This window comes from Paramormyrops kingsleyae, chromosome 1, assembly GCF_048594095.1.
Source record: "Paramormyrops kingsleyae isolate MSU_618 chromosome 1, PKINGS_0.4, whole genome shotgun sequence".
In the NCBI taxonomy this organism is placed as follows: domain Eukaryota; kingdom Metazoa; phylum Chordata; class Actinopteri; order Osteoglossiformes; family Mormyridae; genus Paramormyrops; species Paramormyrops kingsleyae.
This window is the reverse complement of record NC_132797.1, coordinates 29,520,661-29,535,882: the sequence shown is the minus strand read 5'-3', so window position 1 is coordinate 29,535,882 and position 15,222 is coordinate 29,520,661. Positions and strand designations below refer to the sequence as shown.

Here is a 15,222-nt window from a genome sequence, read left to right as displayed (position 1 = left end):
ATGACTACAGCTGCTTCATAGGCTATGGTAGTCAAACATTCTATTCCGTATATACTGGTAGCTTATCAGACTTGACAGGAAATTATTAATTTCATTAAGAGAGCACATAAGAACCATTTCCTTGAGTAAGTCAGCCTATTGTTAGACCCTTCGTTGCAATAAGAGGAATTAAGTAAGTTCAGTCCTCCAGCAATAAGGCTTGGCTTGATTATTAAGGTACTTTGTGTAAATTTTCAGATCAGTGGTGCATGCATTGTTCCAGCCAGGGTTTGTATAGTATTGTATTTAAACGACTTTTGGGGTTTAGCCTGGTAAGGTTGCTTTGGGTGGTTGTTATGGGCCTGTTAACCTTGATGTTCTCCAGATGCTCAATACGGCTTCAGACCTTTGCTGGGAATCATCACTTTGCTGAATTTTCTGCCATTTGACCACAAAAGCGCTTTCCTCAACTTAGCAAGATCAACCTCTGCTGTGTGCCAAGGTTCAAATGGACACAGCACTTCCTTTAAAGCTCCTTCCTCATAAAGATACACAGAATCCTTGACATTATTGACTGGTGTACTTCTTACCTCTGCTGACCTGAGGCTGTTGAAAGTGGCTGGTGGCCTCTTAGGGGCTTTTCTGAGCAGCATCCTCCTTGTTGGACTACTTTGGGGGGTTTTTGAGGGACGGTCTTCTCAGGGTAGCTCGCATGTTGATTACCGTGGCAACAGTGCACTTTGGGATATATGAATATGTTTGAATTTTATTTTTCCCTTTTCCCCCCAGCCTATGCATTTTACCACTGTCTCTAACTTCCCCAGGGAAGCTCTTTATCTGTCCTTCTTCCCTTTCCTTCAGGTTCACTGCCTGACCCAATGATCCCTAAACAGACTAAGGTTTTTATCCCGAAAACATGACAGACGTTTAATCGGTTACTGAATATAGACCATGATGGCAAAATCATTTTATCCATGCTAGAGTGATTTATTTTCACCTGAGCCAACTTGGACCTGGGGAGGGGGTTTTCATGGACCAACTGGGGCTCCTGTATTGAACCAAGTCCCACAGGGCTCTGATGGCATCCCTCAGCCTCTGCGGGTGCCGACTTTCATCTTGGCAAGGAGAGACTGTCTGGGTTGTATTCCCAGGTACCTAGGAACCTTGGCAAATAATCTGTATGGTCTTGTGTTGGAGCAGGTCCATTGGTACCACAGCCCCGGATATGGGGAACAGATTCATGGGCCACCGGGTAGAAGATGAGTTGGAAGGCCAATTTGAACTCCATTTTCTCTTCTCTATGCCTGTGAGCCTCCCAATTGCCTCTCTGTCTCTGTAACGCATCTGTAGGAGGGCCCCCCTCCCATCGGATGCCACAGAGAGATTGCGTGCGCCTTTCAGAAAGCACACCATTACCCCCTCTTTGAATCTCTGTCAAACGCAGAAGAACAGTCCCTCGCCGCCTGCTATTGTTTTAAGTCACGAATTGCAGCGGTGGCATCTTTCTGAGGGAGGGAACCGAGACCCTGGAGAAGACAGATCCCCAAGACGTTGGGCTCCATGCAGAATGACATAAAGAAACAAAAGGGAAAGGATCCTCTTTCTCGCTGCTGTCAGGAGTCTTGGGCAGGGATTTTGAAATTCTGGATCTTTGAAATCTCATTTAGAGAAGCTCACTGGAAAGCCGGTATTCGCCTGGGCAGAGGATGGCTCGCACAAAGCCGGGGATTAATGTGGACCCGCTGTTTGGAAGGGCCAGGAGTAAAGTGGAAATTGCTGTTGGGTTTGGCTATTACCTACTGCCTAAACTCCCTGTCCTAGTCTCTCTCATTGATAAAATATACCCTCTTCGAGATAACCTGCTATGGTCTGGCTGATCATGTTCATCTCCTGCTCTCCCACTGTAGATGTGTTATGTGTTTTTACTTTAGACCTTGAAAGAAAGGCTGTGGTCCTAGAGGAAGCAGGACGTTCCGGCAATCATCCGGAATAAGAGCACATGTACCCCGAGCCACAAATGCACCCACATATTGTGGTCATCTGTGAATGTTTAAATTAATCCCATCCTATTTGGGTCTCAGTCTTGGCAGCAGGGCGAAATAATTAGCAGCCCAGAATGGATGATTCTGGAAAGCTTCACTCTGTTTGTCTAACCTGCTGCAGTCAGTCAGATAATGTGGGGCCACTGGCGGCCCGTATGCTTAAATGGATTTGTTATAAAGGACATCTGTCACCCTCCCATTTGTCAGCAATGGGTGCTGGTGGTAGAGCAGTACAGCAGAAGGCTCTTGCCTCTTGAGTCACGCGGTGTCTAGCGGGGAGGGAGATTATTGTGTGGGTTTAAGTTTATATTTACACCTCTGTGTTCGATTATCACTCATCCAATATGACACTCGTTCACTGGTCTGTTACTGGAGCAGCTTGGGTTAATTATTGCTCAAGGGTACAACAGCAGATGCCCTGCTGGGAATTGAACGATCTTCAGGTCAAGTCCTTTGGTGTTTTGCTTCTCGCAGCCCTAATTTCTCAGCTTGGTGGATGATGCTCATTGTTTTGCTCAAAGCTCATTGCATTCCGTGATGTCATGACCCCAGTAGGGTGCAGGAAGCTGACCTGTTCTCCAGGGGCAGGTATGTTGTTTCTGGGGCACTTTACCCCTTAGTGTAGTGACTGTTTGTGACCCCCAAACCTCAGAAGCCCTATGCAAATGCCTGGTCTGAGTGCCCATAAACACTGCCGTTGCTTGCTATTCCATTACATGTGAGCATTTCTTTAGGTTCTGTTAGTAGCACGTGCCTGTCCTGCTAATGGTGGAAGAATCAATGTAGATACAGTGTGTAGCATGAATTTATGTTAAATTTAAAGCTTTCCTATTGCAAAATGCTGGGAGAGCCCTGCACTATGAACAGTTTATGCTGTCATTTGTTTTTGTCATTAGTCACCCTAAAGTGGGTGGCACTCTGCATGACATGTGATCTCTTCCTGCTCTTTGAGTTCTTAGAGAGGACCCTGGGTGTATGTTTTAGCATTCGTCGGTAAGTTTCCTTTGGGGCGGACAATATGCCTTCAACAGCCTACACATCTTAGGCGTCAAAAAGCCTCCATGTGAATTTGTCTTGCAGAAACCTGACAGACCCAACCCAATGAGAATTCAGAGTGACAGGTCTTTAAAAAAAACTACATTCTTGAGCACGTCTAATAAAATGGAAAGGGCTCAGAAATGATCTTGGCAGCTAAAGGACATCGGCTGCTTCCCCTGTGCTTTGCTCAAAAGCCACGATAGCAGACACGCAAAGCATGCTGGGATAATATACTATAGAATTACGGTCTGACCTTAATTACTGGAGGACGTTGTGCTTATTAAAATAACAGAGACCTGGAGAAAGGCAGAATAATAGATTCGTATTAATTAACATTTGGAACACTCAATTTTAAAAAGTAACTAATTTATAAAGACCACTTAAGAGCAAAAGAAAGTATGTGTGTAAGAGTTTTATCTGAACACGTTAAAGAAGTAAATCAGGCAAAAACACTTGCGAGTTAGTAAGTGGATAGTTAAGTGGATATTTTTAAGTAGCTAAAATGAGTGGCAGTAAATGCCGTCACACGGAGCACTTAATTATGTCTCATACTTTTCGGCACTTTTAATAGTTGCATGCAAGATGTGGTAGGCCTATATAATATAAAGATATCGTTAGCGTAGGTGATAATGGGTCGTAATGGAACGTAAACTAAAGGGTTTGGGTCCAGTGAAATCGGTCAGTGTGGTCCCTTCTAGTCAAATGTGACCACACGTTTATGAAAGCGGATCCACTATAAATTTTATAAAACTCAAATGAACTGACAGCTGAGCATTATTAGTTATTCAGCAGTAGCCGGAGGTTTCTGGCTCACGAAAAGCTCGCGGCGGCTTCCCGGCGCTTTTCTATCCGCATGATTCCAAGCTCCGCTGCGTTTTTAGCGCTCAGCCATCATACTGTACGTGTACAGCCTTATATTTGTCACCGGGTTTTCACGTCAGTCTCGCAACATGCTTAACATGAAACCGGCACATCAGGCGGTGCTTTGCGGGAAGCCAAGACATTGCGTCTGTAGTCAAAATAATGAAGGCAACACTAATCAGTACTGTGAGGTATTGATTTGCATTATGTGAATTACCAAATTTCTACAGTGCGCGGAAATGTCAATGCAGACTTCCAACGTTTTAAAGTTAAAAATGGCAGATTTCAGCCCCAGATTGTACAGATGTCCTGCAGTTCCCAATCGAATGCAAAACGCTCCTTAAAAGTAAATGAGAGATTTAAGTGAAGTCTGATTTCCATGCCAGTACCACCTCTATCACCCCCACCCTCCCCGCATGAGGGAAAATTGTGATTCGGAGGAAAGGGCAGATTGATGAAATACGCGCTGCTGTACCAAACGTGTGTGAGAGGGAGTCCGGCCACTGAGAGGGCAGCCGGTCCGGAGGGGGACAGGCAGCGACCGTATCTTACCGCGCATCCCCGGTACTGATCCCGGTGTCGGTGACGATCGCAATGACTCTCCCATCCTCTCTAATTTCAGTGGCGGCGGACAGCGTCTGTCTTCGCTTTCGAGGCGAAGCGCGTTAACAGCCGTCTGCCTTCTCATCTGTATTTATCATCATATTTATTTTTTCGGTTTTTTTTTTTTTTTTTGCTCATTTTTTCGAGTCGATGCCCGTGGTTTTTCCTCGATCATCCCAGCGAGACAGCCGGTTTTTCCTCCGTGGTTAAAAGCTGAGCCCCTGGTGATCATGACCACGGCAAAACAGCAAAACGCACCGGCGAAAGCAGCTCAACAGCAGGATCAGGTACTTCCTGGCTTTTTAAAAATCCGTATGTTATGTATTATATCTATTGATGTGTTGGTAATATTCCAGTTAACTCGCGTTATTCTGCCATGTATTTTATGAAAGAAAAATATTTCTCTTTAAAAAAATTTTGAATTTGGTTAGGTGGATAGTAATTTTGTAATTTTTTTGTGGCGATCAGAGACCTTGAAATCAAAGACCTTCTCGTGGGTCTCTGATTTCAAGGTAACTGCGCTGCGCCGCGTAGCTTAGAGCACATGCGGTCCCCTCATTCCCCACAATAGATACTCACTCCTTAATACGAAATAAATGTTAGTATTCAGTCTGATAACTTTATAAAAAGCATGTTTCAAGTGACTTGGACTATTCATTGAGTTGCTCATTTTAGTGGGATACTGTGCCTAAGGCTCATCTCTTACTACAGCACGTGATGCAATTCATCTTAGGTAAAGTCCTTAGTCTTAAAACATAAACAACAGAATATATAGGCCTAATACTGAAATCATGTTATCGAAAAGGGGGGATGTAAAGTTAATGAGACGTACACTTACATTGTACTGTTGATTTATTTTGGATGTGCCCAGCAGCAAAGCAATATTTCAAAAATTGGCTATTCTGCCTTTCGCCTGGTTATCCCAACTTGTGAATCTATTATAAATTTCAGAGTGTTTTCTTTATGGTCTTTGTGTGAATATGAAATATAAAAGCCTGTCTGTGAGTAAAGTGTTGCGATCAGACATACGCACATACTGAGATGTGTGATACACAGATTACTTCACTAATTACTGACAGAAACGTGTGATATCCTATTTAAAGCAATTACCATGATGTGTGAAGAATTTCCTCCAGTTTCGGACGTATTTTTTATTTTTTTTTGCATAATTTCCGTTTATTTTTAACTGCTGTTAACGATCTGTTGAAATAAAGGAGAAAATACATCATCCATCCATCCATTTTCTGTAACCACTTGTCCTGTTCAGGGTTGTGGAGGGTCCAGAGCCTATCCTGGAGGCTACAGGTGAAAGCCAGGGAACAACCTGGGACCGGGTGCTAACCCATCTCAGGGCACACCCACACACCATCCACTCACACATGCACAGCATGGACAATTTGGCAACTCCAATTAACCTCAGCATGTTTTCGGACTGCGGGGGGAAACCGGAGTACCTGGAGGAAACCCCACAATGACTCGGGGAGAACATGCAAACTCCACACATGTGGAGCCATGGCAGATACTCAAACTCTGCTCCTAGAGGTGTGAGGCAGTAGTACTAACCACTGTGCCATCACACCATCCGTGAAAATACTTCACTAATGTGAAATTAACTGGCTCAAAATTTGTTTCTGTTTTTAACAAGGCCATTTGACCTGCATTTCAACCAAGAAGTGAGATTTAATGGATATAAAATTAAACACCTGTAAAAGTAACAGAAAACGAGTTTGTAGCTTTTAATTCTGCCGTAAAATGCTTTTAGAGTGAGTTAAACTCAGTAGTTAATTGAGTAGGTACATTTAATGAACTAAAGACCCTATGAACAGTTTTGTTGCACTGGACACCAGCAGTTTTGTTGCACTGGACACCAGCAGTTTTGTTGCACTGGACACCAGCAGTTTTGTTGCACTGGACACCAGCAGTTTTGTTGTGCAAGGGGGCCCAGACAATGTAATGAAAAAATAAGTTACGTACATGGCCAGCTCTAGCTATAAGCAGAATAGGCAGTTGCCTAGGGCCCCCAAATTACCTGCACTGTGGAGGAAGTGAAATGATTATTCGTTTTTTTTATTTGGGCCTCCAAATAAAGGTTTGCCCAGGGCCTCTGTAAAGGTAGAGCTGGGCCTGTTCATGAAGGATGTCTGTCACAGGCTCAAATCCTCTGTTGACCATTGATGGCTTGGCAAACACATTAGTTTCCACATGCCATCTTGCTTACTTAGGAGACACCCAGACAGACAAGAGCAAAGCTTGGGGTCAGAGTACAGGGTCAGCCATTGAACCAGCACCCCAAAGCATTTTTTATGGTTAAAGGCGTTCCTGAACAGTGATGCAGCTATTCTGTAATGTGAACATGGGATTAGAACTGCTGACCTTCTGATCACAGCCATAAAAGCCTAACCAAGTAGGCCACACACTGCTCCATATTGCTGAGTGTGGGAGGACTTGAGAAAAACATGAAGAGTATCACATTGGTTGCTTCTGAGAGACATACTGTAGCTCGTTAGGAGTCTCCCATAATGTGTGTGTCCTTTTTCTGTCCGTTTTTACGCCACCATGAAATTTTTAAAATCCCAGCAACATTCACACAGGAAAATTGGAAATGTCAGCCTTGTCATATGCTAATTTTAGAATCACCGGTTGCAGTGCACGGTGGAGTTGTAATAGCCTCGCTGAGAATTCCCACCCTCACACCACGGCGCCTCCTTCCTGCCATGAGGGCGCCTCGAGTGCGGCCTGAATCGAGGCTAATTGAATTAGCTGTCTGAGAACTCTGACGAGTGTCTCTGGTGGACGTGTTCGGTGCATGAGGTCATGCCAGCATGTTGGAGTAAGTGCCACTGTCCTCTGACCTCTGTTAGTGATTCTCATGTGGAGCGTGGTCCAGTCCCGGGATACCTCTGTCCACTGGGTCTGGCATGAGGCCCGACTTTGTGGGACTGGTCCTCTGCTGGTGGACAAAACAAAAGTTTTGCGTAAATCCATACTGAACAGATGGGACAAGCCAGTGCCAATACTAAGACACTTAATCCGGCCCAAGAATTAAACTTTCAGATTTGTGCTTCTTGTAATATAAAAGGGATTAAACTACTGAGCCTCCACTTTCCACAGCCATAATTTTACAATGGGCTGTTAACTTCATGTCCCCACAAGTCGTTTGTAAGATGGGTACCCTGAGACCCGATGCTTGAGAGTGGCCTACCTGACACTCTGTGGCTGTCAGTTAGTGGCTCCTGATGGAATTCCCCCTCCTCACTGCTCTGCGCTGTGGCCAGGGGCGGATTAACGCACAGGCTAGATATGGCTTAAGCCTAGGGGCCCCACGTGTGCCAGCCTGCAAGGGGGCCCCCATTGGCGCGGAAGGGGGTGGGGTTGGGGGGCCCACAGACTACTGTAGCCTAGGGGCCTCTGTACACCTTAATCCGCCCCTGGCTGTGGCTACCTTCATATCTAGGATGCTCAATCGTTCCAGGACTTTCTCAGCTACCTGTTTCTTTTATGACTTTCTTTGTTCACTTTCTACCAGTTCAGAGCTTCATTTCTGTGATGCTGTCGATAAAGACCTTGGACAAAATTCTTGATGATTCCCAAAAGTTCCACCTTGGAACGGGAATTAATATTTTCTGGGCGCTACCACCAATAAAACAAAACACAGGAGATGAATTTCACAGAGAGTCTCATTGGAGTTCTGAGCGCTGTTGCCATATGTCTGTTTTAACTGTAATTATGAGCAATTGAACCGTGATGTTGGCTCTGAGATTGTGATGAGCTGTTTTTTTCACCAGGAATGTAATACATTATGCATTTTTGCCCCCAAAAATCTGACAGAAATGTATTCTCAGCTACTACTTCAATATAGCTCTTGGCGTTGAATTTGAATTGTAATACAGTTATAAATATTTAACGCGAGAAACTTGCTCTGTTACAAAACGTCATAGCTCATCATGTCACTGGCAATTGATTAGCTGTGATTTATGCCTTATTTGTAGACTTGGAATCCAAAACTTTCCTCAAAAAATACCTTTTGCCCATCATTTTGCAACTATCCAACCAGATATAAGCATAATGAATACCTTACATAAAACACTCTCTTGTATCAAGTAACACTGCAGTTGATTATTACAGTTCTAACACACAAGCAAAACCACGCACATATTATGGGTCATATAAGGTAATTTTTCAAAAGCTAGAGTACATGTTGCAGGCGTGGAGAGGATACGGTTTTCTAACAAGCTGCATGAACAGTGCCCAACGAGCAGAATGTTCTGGTTCATTCTGGATGTTTCCGTCAAAGACAGCCAGCACCGTCCTTTTGTAATATTGGTCCCGTAGATTGATAGTTGTTTATGCCTGGGCTAATTGCTGCTTGCAGTGACGATATTTATGGAGTTCTAATTCTGGAAATGTCAATGACTATGAAAGGATCTCCTATTCGGATGGTTCTTGGGGTCCTTAGGAAGATTTATTTATTTTATACCGTGACACTGAGCCATTGACTAAGCACAGTTACGTAAAGTAAATTCAGAGCTAATTTGTGTGAGCAGTTTGGTCGCCTACAGACAATAAATACTGGCTGTAAATTGGACTGGTGGGAGACCTTTCACTGTGTTATTTCGTAGCCAATCGGGAGTGAAATGTATTTGATATACTGTTACCTTTAACTAAATGCCATGGAACACTTTGGAAATAATTGAGAGGAAAACGTCCGATTCACTTCGCTGGTGCCATAATTAGGCTAATAGTTTTGAATGGTGAGATTTGTTACAAGCACAATTACGGCTCGATTAGCTGTATCAGTCACTCCATGTTTGTGTTTAGGCGTTGATTGTAGGCCTGCACTTTGGCTAAGAGCCTCATCAGGCATGGACACAGTCTAGTGGTGGGACGACCCGGCAAGAATGTGTGGCCAAGGAGGGTCCAGACCAAAAGAGGGTTCCCAAATCAGCCTCCCCGCTCTCCGAGTGACCTGACTGACCTACTGCAATTAACGGCAGAGTCCTGTTGGATTTGACCATATGGAGAGACATGTTCCAGCTTCTCTCCTGTTGGTGGTTCGGGTTAAACGGCATGTTTGCAAGACCCTCGAGATGTAATTAGGGTATAAAAACATACAAAGATAAATCTTAAAACCTTACTACTTATAAAAACGTAATTTTGAAATAGCAGCTAATGTTCTAACTGGTATTACTAAATAAATATGTCTTGTGTCTTCCTGCTTGTTTAGATCTTCTTCTGACTCACAGTCCTTCTGGGCAGTAGAGGTGTATGGAGTAATATTTCTCAAATGAGAACCCAAACATCGGAGTGTGTGTTCACGCCACCCTGCTGAGATGAGAGACGAAACCACAAAGGCTTTGGTATATGATGTCTGTCAACAGTCACTACTGTGACACTAATACGCTCCTAGTATCGTGGCGTTTATTTGCGTTATTCCATTTAGATACAGCTGAAATTTTATTGCATTGTCGCTCGTAAACTGAGATATAAATTCCCGTCCGAGGACAAATTTAGTCTATGTGGCACGTAAACTTTTATGTGAGTTTATAAATAATGGTAATGTTCCAGTCTTGGGCTCTGAATCATTCCAATTCTCATCGTGGAGGCTGTAACCCCGGGGAAGGTAGAGAGTTTCCAATGAGGTCCTACCTGCTGGAGGTACGATTTATGAACCGTGAAACCTGTGTGGGGCGCGCTCGCTGTACAGTATATGCTGACAGTCACTGCTCTCAGCTCAGGTGTCGGCTTTTCAACGAACAACGGATTTAACGAGCCAAGTTGACGGACGGAGCGGCTTGGGAAAGATGCCGCCCCCATCGGTCAGCTCTCTCCTTTCTGAAGCTCTCCTTACATGTCCATTCCATTGCTGGTTGCGTGGGCAGGAGAAACGGATGAAGCTGGAGACTTGTTACCGTCTTTCTGTGGCTGAAGCCATTTTCTGTAGAGTGGCCAATCTTACCTCGTGTGGAGCTTCTTTGCAACATCAAGGGCACTGTGGGCTGTAGGCCATCGTGTCCTACTCCTTCTGCTCTTGTAGTCAGGTTATATCTCTCCATCTTCTTCTGATTTATGCTTGAGAAAATCTGCTTTAAAGGAGTAAAACAAAATGTTTTTAATGTACTGTCTACCATTGGTCTTTGACTCACCACCCATTTATCCTACAGCGCTCTTGGCGTGCTAATAGACTAGCATGCAAGAATGTATTTCTTAAGGTTAAGATTATTGCCCTGTATTACAGTTATGCTTGCTCCAGGGAAGATAAGGCCCCGCTTGTTCCCTGGAGATGGTATTGGAAAGCGTCCAAAAGCCACAGAGGTTTTCTTTTTATTTTTAAAAAGGGAACTGGCTTCTTTACCAGTTAGAGTGACCGTCTTTGAATGTGGATTACAGCCGGAGGCTGGCTTTGATAGTCGCCTTAAAGAGCAGCAGTTATACTTGAATTTAAAACCTGATTAAAAACAGAATGCGGTGGGGAGGTCACAGTGTGGACAGATCTCCTCGACGGTGAGATCTTTGTTTTTAAAGGGAATCTTTTTTTTTTATAGGAATGGAATTGTTTCGGTGTTCGGTGTTACTGCAGATGAACATTAAACAGTACCAGAGTGTCAGTCTGTCTCTTCAGATATTCCTCTTATAGATGATCTTTCTGTAGCATAGTTTTTGTGCATAGTAGTGATGGATGCGATCTGACGTGGCCCGGTCATATGCGGGGGTCCGTCCCAAGGCTGTCCGACTTTTATCTCTATGCTTGGCGGGAGACCCACATGTCCCCTCCACTTCCAGCACCCAGAAGCAACAGAATCATCAGCTGGTGACTCTCAGCTCTAATTCGGCTGTGATTACAGGCGTGTGTGCTCCAAGCAGACCTGTGTATCAGTGGGGTAAACAGCTAGTTGTCGGCATCATGTTAATAAAATTCTGTCCACGCAAAGCAGACTGTGTGGGTGAATGTATTACAGCTAAAGCGTGAACCTGTACCTCTGCTTGTTTACCACTGAGCTTTGTTGTGTGAGGCTGTTTGGTGAGGATTGTGCCAGTGGAGAGCTTTCTCACATGGTTCCCAGTCACTCTTTGGAAGTTGCCCTCAGAACGAGCGTTGGGGTCAGGCTTTTACAACCGTCTGCTCCCCTTTCTCTTTAAACTATTACCTCCACTGTCACATTTATGTGCTTGGTGGAACTCTGTACACAGTAAGGCCTGAGGTTATGGGTAGGGAAATGCTGTCTTTGTTCCTGCCTTATCAGATGATGTACCTCCCCGCAAATGTCTTTTATTTACAGAATTTATCTCTAGAGAGATGAGACATCATGGCAATGTTTTTATTTCTCATGATATTCTGATGCCAGCTAATTTATACAAACGCTATACCATCCCTGCCTCTGAACTCTGTAAAATTGATTTATCTCATACATATGCATGAGCAGGTAGTATATTTCAGTTATATGTAGCTATTTTACAGCTGTATCTACAGAATGTCTATTATTAAGGTGTGAACCAGCATATTCACTTTTGAGGTTTTTACTTTGGGGTGACACGTTTGCGGGCACTTTGGATTTCATTTGAGGTCCTTGACTAAGCTGTGGTTGCACATATTGAGGTGGTACCTTCCGTGTTTTGGAGGTGGGCTTGGGCAGAGTGCCAGTCTTCTCTTTTCCACTCGCTGGCAGCGGAACTAGCATCCCTACCATCTCCTGGCATGCCATTATTACAGACTTGTCTGACAGCTAAATGTGGGTGGTTTTAAAAGGTTGGCATTCAGTGAGGTGGATTTGAAACCCGCCTCCCTTCAGGAGATGCGAAATGCACTGGGAGTGGCATCTGCCCACCGGCTCCAGCTCTGTCGATGGCAGAAATGGGCACAACTTCAGAAAATGGAAATGTCCCAGCATGCAAAAATTCAAGAGCACAAGCCTAAAGTCGGCTCTGATTATCTTCTGTTACCTGCAAAGCACAGGCTTTTGGCCAGTTACTTTACTCCACAGTGCATTGTTTTTAAAGCCTGACGACGTTTTAAATGCGCTGGAGGTACGAGCATGATCTTTTTCATTTGACTCACTCTATTGATTATCCCGTAACACGTACAAAATGCGGGATCCGTGGCCGCTGAGTGGGTATTACAGTGCCGTGCAGTGGCAAATTTCCGATAGGTGCTAACAGTGCGTATCTTTCTTATCTCTGTCAAGTGCTTTAGGGCACCAGCACCATATAAAGAGACATCGGATTGAATTGGTCATTGTTGTGTCATGAAAACGCTTCATTTGCTGTCATTTCTATGTGCTCAAAGTTCTGAGCAAATCATACCTATTTGATTGCAGGACGAAGTCCACATGAGCAGTTTTTATTTACGAACTATATATTTTTTTACCTACATGGACAAATATTTATTGTCCAAGAGAAATGTGTATATTCAGAGAGTGTGAGACTCCCGGAGTGTTTTAACGCTGACTGACCGTCGCATGCACACTTAAGTCGAATCTAGAGTGGTGCTCCCCCAAGGGACGGGAGGGTTCACTGCGCTGTTGGAGTTAGCCTGTAAATCTGACTCCCCAGAGTCACAGGGTACCCCTGAACATGACTCCACCAGCTGCTGCTCCGATGTATCCAGCTGGTGCCCAGCTGATATCCAGGAGTATGTTTGCATGTGCTTGTGCTTCTCAGCTTCTCTGCCAGTAGGGGGTGTCGTGGTTAAGGATACATAACTGGGCTTTTGCCGGTTCAGTTCACAGGAGATTAAATTGTGCTACTGAATTATCCAGCAGTTAGTTTGGAAAAATACATCAGATAAGCAATGAAATAATGCATAATAACAATAATTATGACACACAGAAAGGGAAAACCTCATTGCTCTGTGCTGCTTGTGTATGCCAGACATCCTGATTGTAAGGCTCCAGAAAAAAAGCAACTTGTAATAATAATAATAATTATTATTATCATAACAGTACCTTAGACATTCAAAATGAGAGAGATTCTTTTTATTTGCAGACACAATGAATGCCTGTTTATGAAACCACGAGGCAATGTCACAGTACATGCTCTGCTTATCATGGGAGGGTAATGGGTTTTCTGGTCTGAAGAAGGAGCTTACAGAAATACATTAATATTGAGATTCTTCTTGGCAAAGGTCGCCAACGTGATGTATTTGAGCACTGATACGCATCCAAGCAAAGTCCAGGTGACTGTGGCACATCTTCCATCTTGTGTTCAAGGGGTTCAAGGATCAATATCTGAGCCACAGGTTCAACTTTCATCTTCTCCTGGCATAAAACAGTATAATCAGCCATTTTCAGAATGTGGGGATTGAGCCTGAACACCATGAAACCTTAGTTTTTCATTTAAAAATTAGAGATATTTCTGTGTATCTGGGACAGGAAAGTACATTCTGGAGTTTGGGGATGTTGGAAGAGGTTCTAGCAGAAAATTCACATTGGTAGGACTTCTGATCTGATCTAAAATGCAGACTTCAACTCTAGGGAAAAGGATCACAGGCTCACAGCAGCCTAAATATCCTCTGTCAGCCCAATAACCGGAGTGTTAAAGCCCCGCCTCATACGGTAAGAGACGCTGATGCAGTGGCTCCACACCTTCTCACACATTAGGGGTCATGCCGTGTGAGGCTCCCTCGAGCACGCGGGTTGATGATTACCTGTCATCTCTCCGGACATTCCAAGTAACCTCCAACTTGAGTCACCGCAAATATTTCTGCAGCTTATAAATAACGTTATTAGCTGGGCGCCGGAGGAATTGCAGCGAGTGCTGCGCCCTACCTCCATGCGCCTATTGAAGCGTGTTCTTGGATTAGTCTCCGTCTGCATGTGCTGATATCAGGCGTCCATTGATTTTTCTCCTAAATAGACTTCTTTCTTCGTGGTTTTCTAACACTGGAAAAAAGTCATTAGTGTGTTATCAAAGGCTGTTATTCCTCCAACCAAGGAAACAGTGCATATACAGAGTGCTCTCAATTGGCTACACTGGATATCCTATATTTAATCTTTCCTGGGTCTTGTGAACCAGTGCCGTATTACCTGCCTGATGTGGAGATTATTCCTGCACTAAAATCTCTTGGCCCCCTGAAGACAACTGGATGAGGTTCCATGTGTAGCATTAAGCCGTTTTTTTCAGGTGAAAATTGAAAATTGAAGATACTGAGCCCACATTCATGTTCCTACAGAAGTTGATTTTTGTTATTTATTTACATTCTCACTGGTTAATTCCTTGTTGGATATCAAAAAAAAAATTGCTGTACTTGATCAATTGCATTAAATTTTTCGGAGACAGAGGGTCAGTCCTGGAAATGGTACCCCCCGCCTCTGCTCTATTGGCGGATCATGCTCGTGTTAAAAATACGATGGTGTATTTAGATTGTCAGCTTGTTAGCCTCTTGTATCCCTTTCCTTTCAGTCTGTGATTCAGACTCCTTATGGCTGTGTGATTCATAACAGCCACATATACCCCCCAGTACTCTGACGACAAGTGGAAGGTTCCGGTTAACCCCCCCCCCATGTGATTGTAGCTCTTTGGATGCCAGCTTCATGATTCCTAAGTGTCGTTGGTTTATAGTTTGTCTGTAGCCTGAGAGAACTGGTTTCTCCCACCATGAGTGGAGGTGCTCTTGATGGGCTGCTCTGATTTTCAGTGCTCCTGTTGGTTTGACACGTGCACTTCTTGGATTTCTTATCTCAGGATAATCAACCTCTGGTTTTTG

General features: G+C 44.1%; 1 protein-coding gene across 9 annotated transcripts in view; it reads left to right on the top strand.

Moving 5' to 3' along the window:
* The window catches only part of dpp6a (dipeptidyl-peptidase 6a), a 144,110-nt gene that overhangs the window by 70,896 nt on the left and 57,992 nt on the right, over window positions 1-15,222 (top strand). The window contains exon 1 of one of the 9 annotated variants that reach the window (XM_023823623.2): window positions 4,272-4,810. The exons of the other annotated variants lie outside the window; for them this stretch is intronic. Within the exon in view, the coding sequence (XP_023679391.1) occupies window positions 4,754-4,810 (57 nt within the window). The 5' untranslated portion in view covers window positions 4,272-4,753. Of the gene's footprint in view, window positions 1-4,271; window positions 4,811-15,222 lie in introns of those variants that run through there. 9 annotated transcript variants of the gene reach the window in all.